This window comes from Brienomyrus brachyistius, chromosome 20, assembly GCF_023856365.1.
Source record: "Brienomyrus brachyistius isolate T26 chromosome 20, BBRACH_0.4, whole genome shotgun sequence".
Taxonomy (NCBI): domain Eukaryota; kingdom Metazoa; phylum Chordata; class Actinopteri; order Osteoglossiformes; family Mormyridae; genus Brienomyrus; species Brienomyrus brachyistius.
In genome coordinates, this window is record NC_064552.1 from 3,199,089 (window position 1) to 3,212,781 (window position 13,693).

Consider the following 13,693-nt stretch of genomic DNA (forward strand, 5'->3'; position numbering starts at 1 on the left):
GCCCCACACCGGGGCTGCTAATGAGACGGCGAGGCGTAATCAGTCTGGCTGGAGTCCAGGCGCAGGTCGCGTCCCCTATCAATTAAGCTGGTTTTCATGTGTCCGTTCTGAACATCGCGGTTTATATCTCGCCGCGTCTGGCTGCCGCCCCCCGTGACCCAGCACCGGATGCATGGTTTGCATCGCCGCTGCGGTGCTCAACTGCCAGCCCTGTCTTTCTACAATGAGCATGCCGATGGTAATGACCATCGATGACAGCATATTTCAAGTTGGAAAAGTCCGTAAAGTTAACCAGCAAGCAATCACGTTATTTTGTGTTCCCTCATTCGGAGCCAGATAGCATACCTGAAAACTACTGCACTTTACCTCTAGTTCTGTTAACATATCTACATAATTATAATTATAGCCAAGACTGGGTTTTCTGCTCTGGTGCACAGACAGCCTCTATTTTCTCCTTTCATAACATTGAAGTGCCAAGATGGTTGAAATTATATTTACATTTTTCTCATGTATGTGAAATATAACTAGATATTGAAACTATAGTGAAAAGGTGACAATTGTGTAATGTTGCTGGTATGATGAGAGTGTGACTATCAACAGATATATTTCTGAGCTGCTTCGCCTGAGAAACAGGTGCCACTTCGACTCTCCGGGTGACTCTGCGTGTCTCACAGGCAGCGTAACGCCCTCATCTGATAACATGGGCGCCGAAATGAAAATCAATAAGAACACGATTTATTTCATTTGCCCAATCATTTCAAACGCACATCTTGGCATTGCTTTCGCTTTACAACCGGAACAATCGTACGCTCACACAGTACATTATATTTACACTTTACACCCGTACAGAAATGTCGCCCCCATATGAAAACTGAGATTACTCCCTATACTGTCCTTTTCAGGAATGTCGGTGTGTCACGTGCAGCAGTAGCAGCTGATCCGATGCCATGACACCGACATCCAGTGGGAGGCGCTCTTCTTACAATAGGGGACACTGGCTGTAGCAGGTAGCTACTTCACAGTCTTCTTAGCCTGTCAGAAAATGACAGGTGTGAACAAGGTGCTGCGTCTGGAAAGAATGTGTGAGATGCTGAACACTGACGTACGTACACTGTACAGTGAGGTACACAAAAATCAGGATGTTACTGCACGGCAGCCTCAACTGTAACCTAACCTTCTGTAAGTGTACAAAAATAGATACATTATACTCTAGGGAAATTCTCTATATAGAGCCAAATAAAATGGCTAGGGTGTCTTAACTGAGGCCTAGGGTGTCTTAACTGAGACATTACAAGTTTTTCTAAGCATTTGATTAAATTTTGAAAGCTAAAAATTATGTTTCCTAAGGGTTTACCCGTATTATTTACCTAAATCCGTTACGTAAACTGAATTATTTCAGACCCTAAAACTGAACATCTGGTGGAAGTTAATTTCACAACAGTTAATCTTTCAGGGTCCAACTCTCGTTGGAGTGTCGGACTAGGTCAACGGTGCCCTTATACCCTTGTGCCCTCCGATGCCCTTATACCCTTGTGCCCTCCGATGCCCTTATGTCCCAGATACAGCTCGACAGCTCCAGCTCTGCACTGAACAGCTCGTCTGGGATCAGGTTCCCAGCCACAGTTTCGTCAGCAGCATTTGTTCTTAAAGGCAGCCTAACTGCTTACCGCAGACAGTATACAAGTTTTCAGCGCCTCAAATTCTCTTATGCAAAGGTCCTTTCTCAGCTCCTCTTTACTTGTGGTGGTTGCAGTCACGCATTTCCCATAAGCTGTTGCCTGTATCAGAAATGTTTTAGTACGCTATTAGGGACTTTTATTATGACAGCTTCAGATAGTCTCGTTTGAAATGCTAGCTATGTTCCGAGCTCGTACTGGCAGAAGCCAGAAGTCGACTCACCTCTGGGCCACACTGGGCAAACAGCTCCGGGAATCGTTTCATTCTCTCTCGACTTCGCGTCCATACGTTTGCGCCTGACATAGTGCTATGCCGGTTCAGCTTTTGATTTGTGCGTTTTCGATTAACGAAACGAATAGTCTGCTTGGATATCAATTTATCGGGTTTAAATTATACGTATATGAAAAAAAAAACTTTTTTTGTTTTAACCACTGGGTGATGCCTGGTTCTCGCAGAAGAGAGCGCTAACTGTTTACCTACCATCCGTCCTCTATGTACGTCGCCATGATGTTGGTCCGGAGTTTGAGGTCCCGCCTTCCGGAACAAAATGTCCTGTTCGGATAGGTAAAGTGGACGTCAATCAGTGAGGCGGGTTTAACGTCCCGCTATTCCATAGGTCGCCATAACTATTACGATTCCGAATACCCAATCACAGTTGAAGGATGCTGACGTTCTGGTCTTTATTTGGCTGGTTATTTATGTTGGTCCTGCCCACAGGCCATGGGCGATCGGACGGTTCTGACAGTGCAACATCATGGCAACCCTTATGGAACGCCTGTCTTTCCTTCAAAAAGTAGGTTCGGTGACTGTTCGTTTTAATTAAAATGCTAGTTTTGTGCAAGCCACATTGATTGTTTTTACATGTAAAGGTGCCTTGATTAATTACTGACCTTAATGCTCTTATAACCAGCCAAGCAAGATTACAGATCCACCCCAATAAGTCCTCCGTGCGGATAATTGCTTGCTTATTTTAACTACGTTCCGCGTATGATGGACCGTATGATTATGCTTTCCGTTCAAACTTTCCGATTGACTATAAGAAGCGGCATGTTGTTGGGCTCTACGTTAGTCTGCACGCTTCATTTTGGCTCGTAATATCAGTGTTTCTCAAGGCTTTGCTTGGGAGGTGTGGGTCCCCCCCGAGGTCACGCCAGGGTAGGGATCCGGGACAGCCGATCGGTCCTGACTAAGCCATGCATGTCATAGGTGCCCACTCTGATGAAGGCCACGGCAGATGACGAAACGCCCTGCCCCGGTTATCTCTTCGAAGAAATCGGAAGTATCCTTTGTAGATATCAGTACAATATAGTACTTCATCATATATCCAATAGTATACTAGTATATTCCCGTGTGAAAGCGACATTCTTAATGTAGCTGCACTTAATGGACCTTTCTGCCAAATAAAAGCTGTTATGATTATTTAAAGAGAGAGAGCTGGCAGTATTTGAATTTGACCTCAAATGCTGACATGCGTCTTGACCAGCATGACAGAGATCTCGCATGAGTCCGTGGGCTGCTGTCAGTGCTTGCTGGAGTATCTATTGGAGCGGCTGCAGACAGAATCCTGTCACGTGAAGCTCAAGGTGAGCGGGACTTTAGCTTTAGGCTTACAGGGAAAAGGGGCTCTCTGTGCCTGGCAGTGGTTTCCAGATCTTGACAGGTTTCTGGCTGGCTCGCCTCGAACGTTTCAGGTGCTGAAGATCCTCCAGCATCTCTGTGGTACTGGGTCTCTTCACTTCCTGACGGAACTCCGCCGGAACGCCACCTTCATCCAGGAAGTGACAGGTGGGATGGTACTTTGTGGTGACTATAACACATGCTGCGCTGCTGTTGTGTAGGGTTGCAAAGGAACTTTCCATTCAACGGGAAGGTAAACTGGGGAATTTTGGAAACATGAGAATTACTGAATTAATTCCCGGACTTTTTAACCCTACTCTCGTAACTGTTAGCACAAAACATTATGCATCATGACTGTAGACGTTAGGTAGGATATTGTTGCATTTCATGCGCCTGTTTGTCGCTTTAACAGCTGCATGGACCGTATGATTATTTTCATGGCTGCATGAGTGCCCCAAGATGGGCTGTCACCCATTCGGGCAACCCTGTACTCCCCAGGAGAAGCTCAGACGTTTGCTGTTAGCTAACGTCTGTTAGTTTGGTACAGAGGTCAGAACCTTCTGAACGTATCGGTCTGCCTCCCCCAGTGTACAGTGGGCCCCCAGACCCAATCCACGGCACGGCGCTGTACCAGAGAGTGCGACTTGCTGCACAGGTGAGTCCCGCTGTGGATGTGTCTCCTCTGACATGTTAAGCTCCTCTGTAGACCTTCAGTGTTCTCCTGAGGAATATTGGAGCATGTCTGTGGCTCCAGTGTGTCGGCGTCCTCCATGCTCTCAGGGGCTGTGTTAGGGATTGCGGGGACAGTAATAGCCTGCCTGGTGATTGTGGAGAGAGGATGGTGCTCTCCTCACCCAATCTCTCTCTCTCTCCCTCCGTGTCTCTCCTGCACCACCTCCTCCAGGAGCTGGCCAGCCAGCTCTTCGCAGACACCGTGTCCCCGCAGGCTGCTCCCTCTCCGCGGAGAGTTGCCACACCCCCAATGGGTGAGTCAGCCCATTCTGCTCCACTCTATAGAGACTATGAAGTGAAGCTGGTCTTGCTGGTTGTCCCAGCAGTGGGGATTTGCCAGGGGTTTCCATGATATAAAAACTGCAATTCAGAACAGAAGCGAACCGGCTTTTACGCACAGTGGACGGTGTAGATGACGCTGACTTCTGTCCCTAACCCCCCTCCTCAGGCATGGGCTCCGAGTCGGCGATTACATCAGGGATGCAAGGATTTGGGTACAGCCCTGGGAAGCATCCCTCGGGTACATGTCTGCCTGCCTGCCTGTCTGACTGTCTGTGTGCCTGTCTATCAATCCAGGTCTGTTTGGTACACACTTTAACCAGTGCCATAAAAACTGCATCTGCTCATCTTTTAAACCCAACCAGAGCGATGAGTCCAATCACGGTCCGCTGGGCCTCCATACTCAAGGCTTCTGGCTAGTGATGGTATTCTCCTGTCACTGACTCCTGTAGAAGGGTGTTCTATGTTAGATGCATGGACATGGAAGTCATCTATCATGGTCATGTGACCCGTAATGGTGTCACTTCCTGTTTCTCCTAGGTGGTGGATTCCTGGACAAGATCCAGAAGGCAGCCGAGGTGGTGGCCAGCGCCGTGCTCCCCCCCGCTGAGCATCCTGGCATTCGACTCCGTGACAACCGCTACCAGGCGGTGGCAGCGCCCTCTGTTGCGGTGGAGGTGGCGATTCCAGCATGCGCCTACAGCCTGCCCTCCCATGGGCTGAAAGGTGGGGGGGGGTCGGTCATAACGCGACATAACATGACACTACAGAAGCATTATACTGCCAGAGAAATGGTACTACTGTAAAATCCAGTTATAACGGACTTCAAGGGACCTGGCAAAACAGTCCGTTATATCCAAAGTTCGTTATATCCAGAGTTGCTGTATGACCAGAACACAACTACAGGACACCATTTACTTATGCCGCACCCCAGCAGACACACTTGTGTTATAGATTATTATATTGTACATGTAGTAAACCAACTTTAGCTGACCAGATGCATGACTATTAATAATCCCGACTACGTATCTGCGCTGAATATCACCGGCACGTGCCAGGCGCCTTGTAGGCGGAGCCTGCATGTCCGTTATAGCGAACAAAACTACAGCTAAAATAAACAGCAAAGGACCCGGGGACCAAATTGTTTGTCCGTTTATAAGCGAAATTCCATTATGCGAGTCGCTATATCCGATGCTTTTGCTGCATGTTCTTAAAGGCGCGCGGCCGGGACCAGCGGACCTCGTCCGTCATAGACGATATTCGTTATAAGCGAGTCCAGTATAAGGGGATTTTGCTGTAATGGCATCGCAGCAGACCCAGCTGCGGGTGTCATGCGGGGGCCGAAGGTTCACGTGGGAGCATCACGGTTTGTAGATGTGCCCCCCTCCCCCCATAAGAACAAAACACCTCTATTAAACACTCGCCACATACAGACACGGGTGTCTGGGCTCAAGTTTCGGCACCACATTCATCTTTATTAATTCAACAGATGATCTTACCTTAAGTAATAGTAAGTGCATAATAATGAATAAAAGATGTTCTGAATACTCAGAGGTACATGGTGGGTACATGGTTTTACCTTACATGTGTGTTGAGAGACACACAGGGTAAGTTTAACAGACTTGCTTGGTAAGACGCTGGGATGTACATAGGGGCCCCAGATGAAAGCCGATTGGACGCCTTCCCTGTCACTCACCGATTCAAAACAAAGCACTGGCTAATGATAAGGTGGGCGCATGCATGATCCCTCTGATCTACCCACCCCCCAAAAAGAAACCTCCTAAAATCGCTGGTAAGGTAACGCATATTTCTCATGTATGTACAGTTAGCTTGTGTACGGTTGTCATGCCAACGTGTGCAGTTACCTTGTTGACATTCCCCCCCCCCCTCGCAGCAGCTCCGAGGTGTCCTGGCCTGGCAGGAGGGGGCTGGGAGGACACCGACAGTGGCCACAGCTCCCGCGACTCCTCCCAGGAGAACGGCAATGCCAGCCGGGCATCGCTGGCGGGCAGCAGTGGCAGGTCTGGGACGGACAGCCAATCAGGGGCCAGCCGGGAGAGCGGGGACCTCTCAGAGCGGTACGGGTGTCCAATTCAAAGCCTGTCGGTGTTTGACCGCCACCCAGCGCATATGCCTCTCACTTCACCCCCTCTGTGTCCGCAGGGCCGAGGCCATGCACCCGGGGGACTGTGGCCAGGAGGTGGCGCTCATCAATAGCCTGACCGAAGGCTCCAAGGCCTTCCTGTCCAGGGAGGAGTCCCAGCACTTCATCAAGGAGTCAGTCGCTGGGGGGGGCATGTCATTTAGTTAGCCTGGTCATTCCATTAATGTTTCAGGTCATGGTTAAGCCTTCTCCCATCATGCATCTGTCCTGACCCAGGTGCGCCACACTGAACTGCGAGGTGGTGCTGGAGCTGCTGTGCCGTAGGTTGCAGGAGCCCGTCCACTTGGTCCAAATGGTACAGTACCAGAGCGCCAGGCCCCGAGACCCCAGAGCTGACCACGCTCTACTCTTACTCTGCAGAATTCATTAGCTCCAGGAGCCGTCAAAGGACGGGGTGACAAGTGACGTCAAGTTAAAACTAGATTTTAATTTTTCCATTTGTTTTAGTCAAAGGAAAATCTGTAATAATTATATATTGCAAGTGTGTTTGTGTATCACATTCATGGCAGTTTTTTCATCGTTTGTGAAGCAAAAATGTAATAATCTAGAAGTGGATTATCAGTACTCTACAAAATAATCAATGATACTCTACCTTAAGCTATTGGATACCTGTTAATTTTATGTTACAAAATGAAATGACACCGTGACAGGAAGGCCGGCGGTGGAACGCGTTCACGGTGATGGCCCTCAGCTAATACTTTTGTTAGGTGAAGAGATATTGGATTGTTATGTAAAATAAGCTTTTAAAAATTGCAGAAGGAAGCCCTTGAGCTCTGGAGTTGAAATCCACTATGTCATCTGTTTGGCGTGTGTTGTGTTGACTTGAGCTTTGCTGCTCTGGCCACCAGAGGGCGCTGTGTGCCATCGCCTGCCTAATGTCCTCTGACCTGCTGTCCCTGGACCACATGTTTGGTGCCACGCACAAGTGGCTGGCTCCGTTGAGTGAGGGTCCACCAGGCGCCGTCAGCACCAAGGCAACCAAGGTAAGTCTGAGCAAAATACGGACGATCTGCAGGAAATGCGACTGCAGGAAATGCGACTTTTCCTCAAAACAGTAACCGGATGTGTTTATATTAGTTGGTCCACCCACTTTATTTAACAAAAGCTGAATATGTCAGACTTTTCTTTCAATGAAAAGGTAAAAAAAATGTAATGAGCTTAAGTTAAGATGCTGAACAACAGTACCTTAGGAAGTAGATTTTACATCTGTATGTGTTTCCCAGCTCCTCAGGCAATTTGAGGCTCTGATGGGTGGAGTCAGACCAGACACTGCATCCTGCCCCACTGCCACTGGCCCGTCCCCACTGGACAGCGCCTCCAAGCTGCCTGGAGCCCTTGTGTTCTCCCTAGGCACAGCCTCAGACAGCCAGGTGGGGGCGCCGCACCCAGTGGTTGGGGACGGCCAAAATGAGGCTGCCTCAGCGGCTGGGAGGGGGGGGCCGGAGACAGACAGCTCCGGCCACGAGGCCCTGAGCGAAATGTCAGAACCTGAGTTATGGCGGCCCACTGGCTTTGAGGACCGTGAAGAGCAGGCAGGCCTCCACGCTGCCGGTACCGCAGGAAGGCCGTCTCTCTTCAGCGGCATGGAGCTGGTGACCAGGGGCAAGCATGTGTGCCCCCCAGCTCCGGTGGCAGGGGTGAGGGGCAGCGGAGAGCGGCCATCACCAGAGCACCAACCTGGCAGCTCCACTCCCCCTCAGGACCCTCAGCTCAGCCCCCAGCACCTCTCTGCCTTTTCCTTCCTGAACACGTAGGAGGGGAGAGACCCACATTCCTGCTGGTGTTAATGGAAGCAGAATGTACTGTACCTGAACACTAAGATGACAAATCAGGGTTAATTATTATCATGCTGCGTTTTTGCACCACAGAAAAGTGCAGCTAGACAGGGAAACTCGTACAGCTCTACATGGCCGCTGGTAGCAGGGCGGCTGCTTAACCACCATGCGGAATCCTGCACTGCGTGGATCACGCCTTTGGAGACACCTTGTCCACTGTATGACCCTCCTTATCCTTCTGTTCTGTTACTATTTTTACCGCGTTATTGCAACAATTGTAATTCACAAAAGCTGCCTTTCTTTGAAGGCGACTCCAAGCGGTGGAGCTCTTCTGCTTTTTGCCCGTCGTTACTCTGTGTCCTCGACGGGTTGGGGGGCCGTCGTCTGCTCACATTTCATCAGTGTTTCTGCTTGGACTCCGGCAGGTTTTGGAAATAATCCTGCAAGCCGCACCTTGGGGGTGGATGTTCCACGAAACAGGACTTCTTACTTATTCCTATAGCTCGTTGGATTTAAGGTAGTGTGGTCTCAATGGAAATTCTTTGTTCTCTTACATTTAGACCGGGCTACCTTAAATCCGACAAGTTATCCGGCTAAGAAATCCTGCTTTGTGACCACAGTAAGGCAGAGGTGAGGGGGGGCAGCTCTCAAGCCAGCCGCCCTGATTACCTCACGTTCACCACTAAGGGCCGCCAGCCAAGTTAACCAGGCAAACGGCTCGGAAGGGATCAGTCGATATGCTATCCTCCGTGTGTCTTGCCGACCATAAGCCTTCCACAGTTACAGGCTACATGGTGTGAAATATGCCCTTTAACCATTTTAGTCTTCCACAGTGTATCTTTCCTGTCTGTATATTTAGGAACTAACAGTATTTCCTGTCAACGAACAAATCCTAGTTTGTGGACGCTGGCGTTGAGAAAACTATTTTGCTTGCAAAGATTTCGGTAAAGAAAACACTTTTAGAATAAATTATCTGGAAAGACAGTTTTGGTCTCAAATTATATGCCTTTGGGTTAGATCAGGGGTGGCCAGTCTCATCCACACAGGGTCAGTATGTATGCAGGTTTCTGGGGTAACCTTTAGGTCCACTGTTCAAACCCAGGTGTGAGGACTCTTCAGCCAGTCAGTCCTCTGATTAGTAATCTGATTAAGGAGTTGCAGCGACAACCCGCATACACAACGGCCCTTTTTGGATAAGATTGGCCACCCCTGGGTTATATGAACGAACGTGCTGCCATCAGACAGCTAGGGGGCAGGAGAGAGCTGTGGTGAGTTAATATATCATGAATGCTAATGCATAAGTACAATATACAGAAGGAGGGTTTTTACATGGCAGAATGTGGCTTGGATGACTACCACACACACCCCCACTGCAACATACCGCGATCTAAATGTACAAACCATCAGGACTAATGTGTGCTAAACACTGTGACATTAAAAAGAAGCCAAAAATAGGCGAGAGACAAACAGACTTGGGTTCAACCAGTTACAAATGAGGAGAGATTTTAAAAACCAAAAATTTAAATTTTATTTTCAAATGTAAGAGATGGATTTAAAAAAAATCCTAAACTTCAATGTAGGCCAAAAGGCAATGTACAATTGTAAATACAAAACATGAATAATAATCAAATGCTGCTTTTCAAATTTATTAACCCCCCCCCCCACAAGTATACAGAACACAGTGACAGGGAAGGCCAGCACAGAGTGCCGATGGGGGAGGGGGCGGAGCCTGTGTGAGCACCTTGTGAAATAGGATTGGTCAAGGGATAAGGGTTCTATCAATGGTGTGCGGGCAGACATGCTGATCTGAATATCGGCTGGATGGACAAATGCTTACCTGCCTGGCTGGTTGCAGCCCATCCAGTTAATGTTAGCATCAATGGTTCTGCACAGTACAATTTGCAGTAGCCACGCCTCCCTTATAATCCCATTTGGGCGGCTTCTATTACTGGGGGACTGTTGGACTTCAGTGCAATCATGGGCCACTGGCATTCAACAGCATGAGTGCTACAAGTCTTGTGTGTGTGGTCAGGCAGACAACCCCCATTGCCCCAGTCAGCCGACAGGTTTACAATCCTCCCACAGACACCCCTGCCTGCCCCACTGCACTGTGGGTCCTTCTGCTACTCCACTACTGGGGAGAGGTGTATTGTTGGGGTAGCTTTCAGCGTCAGCACCACAGTGCCCTCTACTGGAGCATTACGGCCGAGGTGCTATGAGTATGGGGGGGGGGGGGGGGGGGTATGGTGCAAATCCCAGCTGAAAACATATAACAGCCCCACGTGGCTCACCTTGCAATGTTCCCCCCTAAACAGGAACCGGAACAGAGGCAAAGAGCCACCAGGGTCTGCCTTCATGTCACACTCACAGATACTCGAGAGTGCCCCCCACAGGGCATATGCTTAAAGCACACACCAAGTCCTCAAAACCTTATTCTTCCATGTGCTGATGTGGAACCCTAATATCCGAAGTGTTTTTTATTATTATTTTTAACTGCTGACCACTATACAGTACTCTAAGCTAAAGGCAAACAGCTTTGGCTAGAAGTCACTAAAATGAGAAATATTACACGCAGAGCCAGTGGGTGGAGTTTTAAAGTGGCCCCACCCCTTCCTTATCAGGGCCACCCACTCCTTTCCCATCGGCCTATCAGCATTTGGCTGTCTGACACATTCTCACCAGAGCTACCAAACAAAACTTGGGTCGGCTGTCCAGAAAAGCTCACCAACCCAACACCAAACCTCTCACCCTGCTTGACAAATGCAAAAAACGGCCCAAACACATTTCAGTATCTGTTATTATTGCAAAAGATGGTCACATTAATGTTTTTCCTAGAATTAGCACCCATGTTGAGATACTACACCAGAGAGCACAATCCCCACTCACGCATGGGAGAAGAAAGCGGAACAAAACAAAAAACAAACCCAGTAAGTGCTGTAGAGACTAAATTAGCTGAAAAACAGGAAGTTGTTAGGCTGAGCACAGGAAGTCATGTGAGGTTCGGGTACACTCAGGCCCAGGCCGGGTCCTCTCCAGCACGGTGTGTGTGTCGGGCGGGGGGATCGTCAGGAGGCCCCCTGGTGGCCACGGGTCTGCAGGCTGGCAAAATGGGCCTCCCGCAGGATGCGATTGATGTGGAGGTAGGGACCCAGACTCACGGACGGCTCCTCTGCATGGTGGGCCGGGCCGGCCGGGCTGCAGGGCCCAGGGGTGGATTGGCTCCCCCTGTTGTCCGTCAGGCACTGGGTGTTAGTGCCTCCGACGTTGGTGCTGGTGCCACCGTTGGCCTGCTCCGGACTGCTGAGCACGCTGCTGTCGCTGCTGCACGACTGCACACGTTGCGAGACAAGGGTGAACAGGGGGAAACAGGGGACAGACCTCAGCATCAATAAACACGCCTCATGATGAACACTCAAGTCTCTCCACCAGCCAAGGCAGACTAGAACAGATACTCTTACACTCAGATCCGATTAAATACTGCATCAAGGACATCAATTTTAAATAAATATAAACGCTTGTATTTAGATCCTTACCTATCCAGCTGTTGATGAAACAAGACTAATTACTACAATTATTTCTGCATTTTAATCAACCCTGGGCAGGGGTGTCACTGCTAAGAATGATTCCTCTACGTCCTGTAATGCGGAGATCTGATGACCCAGCCAAGACAGGAACACGACTGCCCTGTCCTGAGAGAGATGTCAGGGGCAAGCCTTCCAAACAAGGACAACCCAGCTGTCCTGCCATCGCTCAAAACTCAGTGAGGGGGAAGGCATGAACCTGCTGGTCTGCATTACCCATGCACCTCTCAGAAAGACAAGATTCTATCAGCATGCAGCAGGGAGTGTGGTTGGGGGGGGGGGGGCAGGAGCTCACCTCAGAGTCCCAGGCATCGTGACCCAGCTCGGGGAACAGGGGGTGAGCCCCCCCTGACCTCTTTGCCTGTGGTAGAGTCTGGCTGTCGTCGCTGCCACAGCTGCGCCGCCGTTTCCTGCAATGGGTACACAAGCATGGAGGATGGGGGAGGGGGGCACTCAGGTAAGCACTGCATACCAGCCTGGCATCTATAGGCACCTGCAGGACTCACACATGCGCGGGCGCGCGCACACCGGGCCAGACGCAGCCAGGCGCCACTGTGAGTCTGTCAGCAGGGCTCTCAAAATACACAGCACCACCAGGGGGGAGTAATTACAGACTGGACCCCCGTTATGCGCCCTGGTGTGGCACAGGGAGCCAGCTGACAGTCCCGATTAGGCCCCGCCACCTGGCCCATGACTCCATGAAGGCGCGGATGAGTCACGGCACGGCGTGACCGATTTTATTTATACATACAGCTCGACACCGGCGTGACAGGGGAGCTGGGCCTCCTCACGGCACCATGCCCGTAAGATACACGGCCACCACCCGAATCAGCGTGCAACACAGCATATATAAGCCATTACATATAAATAATGATACAAACCCAGGGCCGTGAATAACTGCACGGGCCCAAAGATTCCTGGCAGTAAAACGATCACCCGCGACTGCACACGTCCACCACCAACAGAAGCCGAGGAGGCAGAACTAAACGAGGAATTTACCTGTTTTCTGTTAACATCTAAATCGCTGGCCAGCCGACGCCGGCCGCCCGTCCGAGCCCTAAGATGAAGAGCTTCCCTGCCGCCCCCGGCAGACCTCCGTCACGGCCCGGTGGGTAAAGCTGGTCCCGTGATCGATCTACAGCCGCTCAGCGCCGTCCTTCATCACGGATCGGCCCGAGATGCCCTCACAGTCCGGCCTGATGAAGATCAACCCCGGAAGGGTTTTTTTTTCCGGCGTCAGCGAGGCAAGGCGATGGCTGGCGGTCGGCGTCTGAGTGTCGGCTTCCTTGAGACTGTCACTCTGCTAGGCCCAGATTCGCCCTCTCCGCACAATACAGGCTTAAAAAATGACAACAAAACGAATATTAACCAAAAACGGCTCACAGCACGCGGGGTTAAGGCTCGTGCGTCCACCGAAGTCCGCGCCACCGGAAAACGCCGAAGACCCCCCCGGAAAACAGGTGACAGGGGACGGCGACGGGCGACACAGAGCAAACTCCGCGTCCGGACGGCCAAGCGCGAAAAGAGAGGGGAAATAACTAAATACGAGCCGATCTGCGTTTAAACGTATCTGATCGCCATAAACAGAACAAAAAAGTGAAGCAGTAAATGTGACGAAGGGACTCCTCAACAAAAAGCGCCCCCGTCCCTGGCTTAATAAATCCCCCAAGCTTGGTCGCAGATGTCCATGGCTAAGCAGAAGGAGGACCCCTATTAAAAAAAGCAGCCGATCTGCGCGAAAGCGGCGCTTTTTGTGCCGGCTCCTCCACGCCCCAATGCGCCCCCCAAGTCCGATCGGCCCCGGACCTCCGTCTGTCCACACAGCTGCTGCTGTTTACATGACGTCACGGCTGCGCAACCAGGAAGGA

The 13,693-nt window shown here is 50.4% G+C and overlaps 3 protein-coding genes across 5 annotated transcripts; 1 reads left to right on the plus strand and 2 right to left on the minus strand.

Moving 5' to 3' along the window:
* Positions 1–719: 719 nt before the first annotated feature.
* ndufaf8 (NADH:ubiquinone oxidoreductase complex assembly factor 8) lies at positions 720–2,032 on the minus strand. Its single transcript, XM_048988287.1, has 3 exons — positions 1,900–2,032; positions 1,668–1,778; positions 720–1,032 (listed from the first exon to the last, which is right to left on the minus strand). The coding sequence occupies exons 1-3, from the start codon at positions 1,978–1,980 to the stop codon at positions 1,012–1,014; spliced, it is 213 nt and encodes a 70-aa protein (XP_048844244.1). The 5' UTR covers positions 1,981–2,032; the 3' UTR covers positions 720–1,011.
* A 135-nt stretch (positions 2,033–2,167) lies between these two features.
* tepsin (TEPSIN adaptor related protein complex 4 accessory protein) lies at positions 2,168–9,228 on the plus strand. Of its 3 annotated transcripts, XM_048988281.1 has the most exons (14): positions 2,168–2,241; positions 2,395–2,470; positions 2,884–2,956; positions 3,169–3,260; positions 3,369–3,462; positions 3,882–3,949; positions 4,199–4,280; positions 4,475–4,546; positions 4,846–5,031; positions 6,200–6,383; positions 6,469–6,582; positions 6,686–6,764; positions 7,318–7,452; positions 7,693–9,228. In XM_048988281.1, exons 2-14 carry the CDS (start codon positions 2,432–2,434, stop codon positions 8,221–8,223), a joined length of 1,749 nt encoding a protein of 582 aa, XP_048844238.1. In that variant the 5' UTR covers positions 2,168–2,241; positions 2,395–2,431; the 3' UTR covers positions 8,224–9,228. The 3 variants fall into 3 exon arrangements, with proteins under 3 accessions (XP_048844238.1, XP_048844239.1, XP_048844237.1); XM_048988282.1 differs by lacking the exon at positions 2,168–2,241 and having other exon boundaries at positions 2,298–2,470; positions 6,203–6,383; XM_048988280.1 differs by lacking the exon at positions 2,168–2,241 and having other exon boundaries at positions 2,300–2,470.
* A 519-nt stretch (positions 9,229–9,747) lies between these two features.
* Positions 9,748–13,659, minus strand: si:dkey-21c1.1 (uncharacterized protein LOC100150256 homolog). The gene is made up of 3 exons (XM_048988286.1): positions 12,825–13,659; positions 12,121–12,235; positions 9,748–11,573 (listed from the first exon to the last, which is right to left on the minus strand). Exons 1-3 carry the CDS (start codon positions 12,839–12,841, stop codon positions 11,310–11,312), a joined length of 396 nt encoding a protein of 131 aa, XP_048844243.1. The 5' UTR covers positions 12,842–13,659; the 3' UTR covers positions 9,748–11,309.
* Between the last annotated feature and the right edge of the window lie 34 nt (positions 13,660–13,693).

Excerpts from the sequence above, each read along its gene's own strand:
- ndufaf8 (XM_048988287.1), bottom strand. The coding sequence starts at position 1,980 with ATGTCAGGCGCAAACGTATGGACGCGAAGTCGAGAGAGAATGAAACGA. Across the intron at positions 1,779-1,899 it reads TTGCCCAGTGTGGCCCAGAG|GCAACAGCTTATGGGAAATG; the intron begins GTGAGTCGACTT and ends TTTCTGATACAG. Across the intron at positions 1,033-1,667 it reads AAACTTGTATACTGTCTGCG|GCTAAGAAGACTGTGAAGTA; the intron begins GTAAGCAGTTAG and ends ATTTTCTGACAG.
- tepsin (XM_048988281.1), top strand. The coding sequence starts at position 2,432 with ATGGCAACCCTTATGGAACGCCTGTCTTTCCTTCAAAAA. Across the intron at positions 2,471-2,883 it reads GCCTGTCTTTCCTTCAAAAA|GTGCCCACTCTGATGAAGGC; the intron begins GTAGGTTCGGTG and ends TGCATGTCATAG. Across the intron at positions 6,583-6,685 it reads TCCCAGCACTTCATCAAGGA|GTGCGCCACACTGAACTGCG; the intron begins GTCAGTCGCTGG and ends GTCCTGACCCAG.
- si:dkey-21c1.1 (XM_048988286.1), bottom strand. Across the intron at positions 11,574-12,120 it reads ACGATGCCTGGGACTCTGAG|TCGTGCAGCAGCGACAGCAG; the intron begins GTGAGCTCCTGC and ends CAACGTGTGCAG.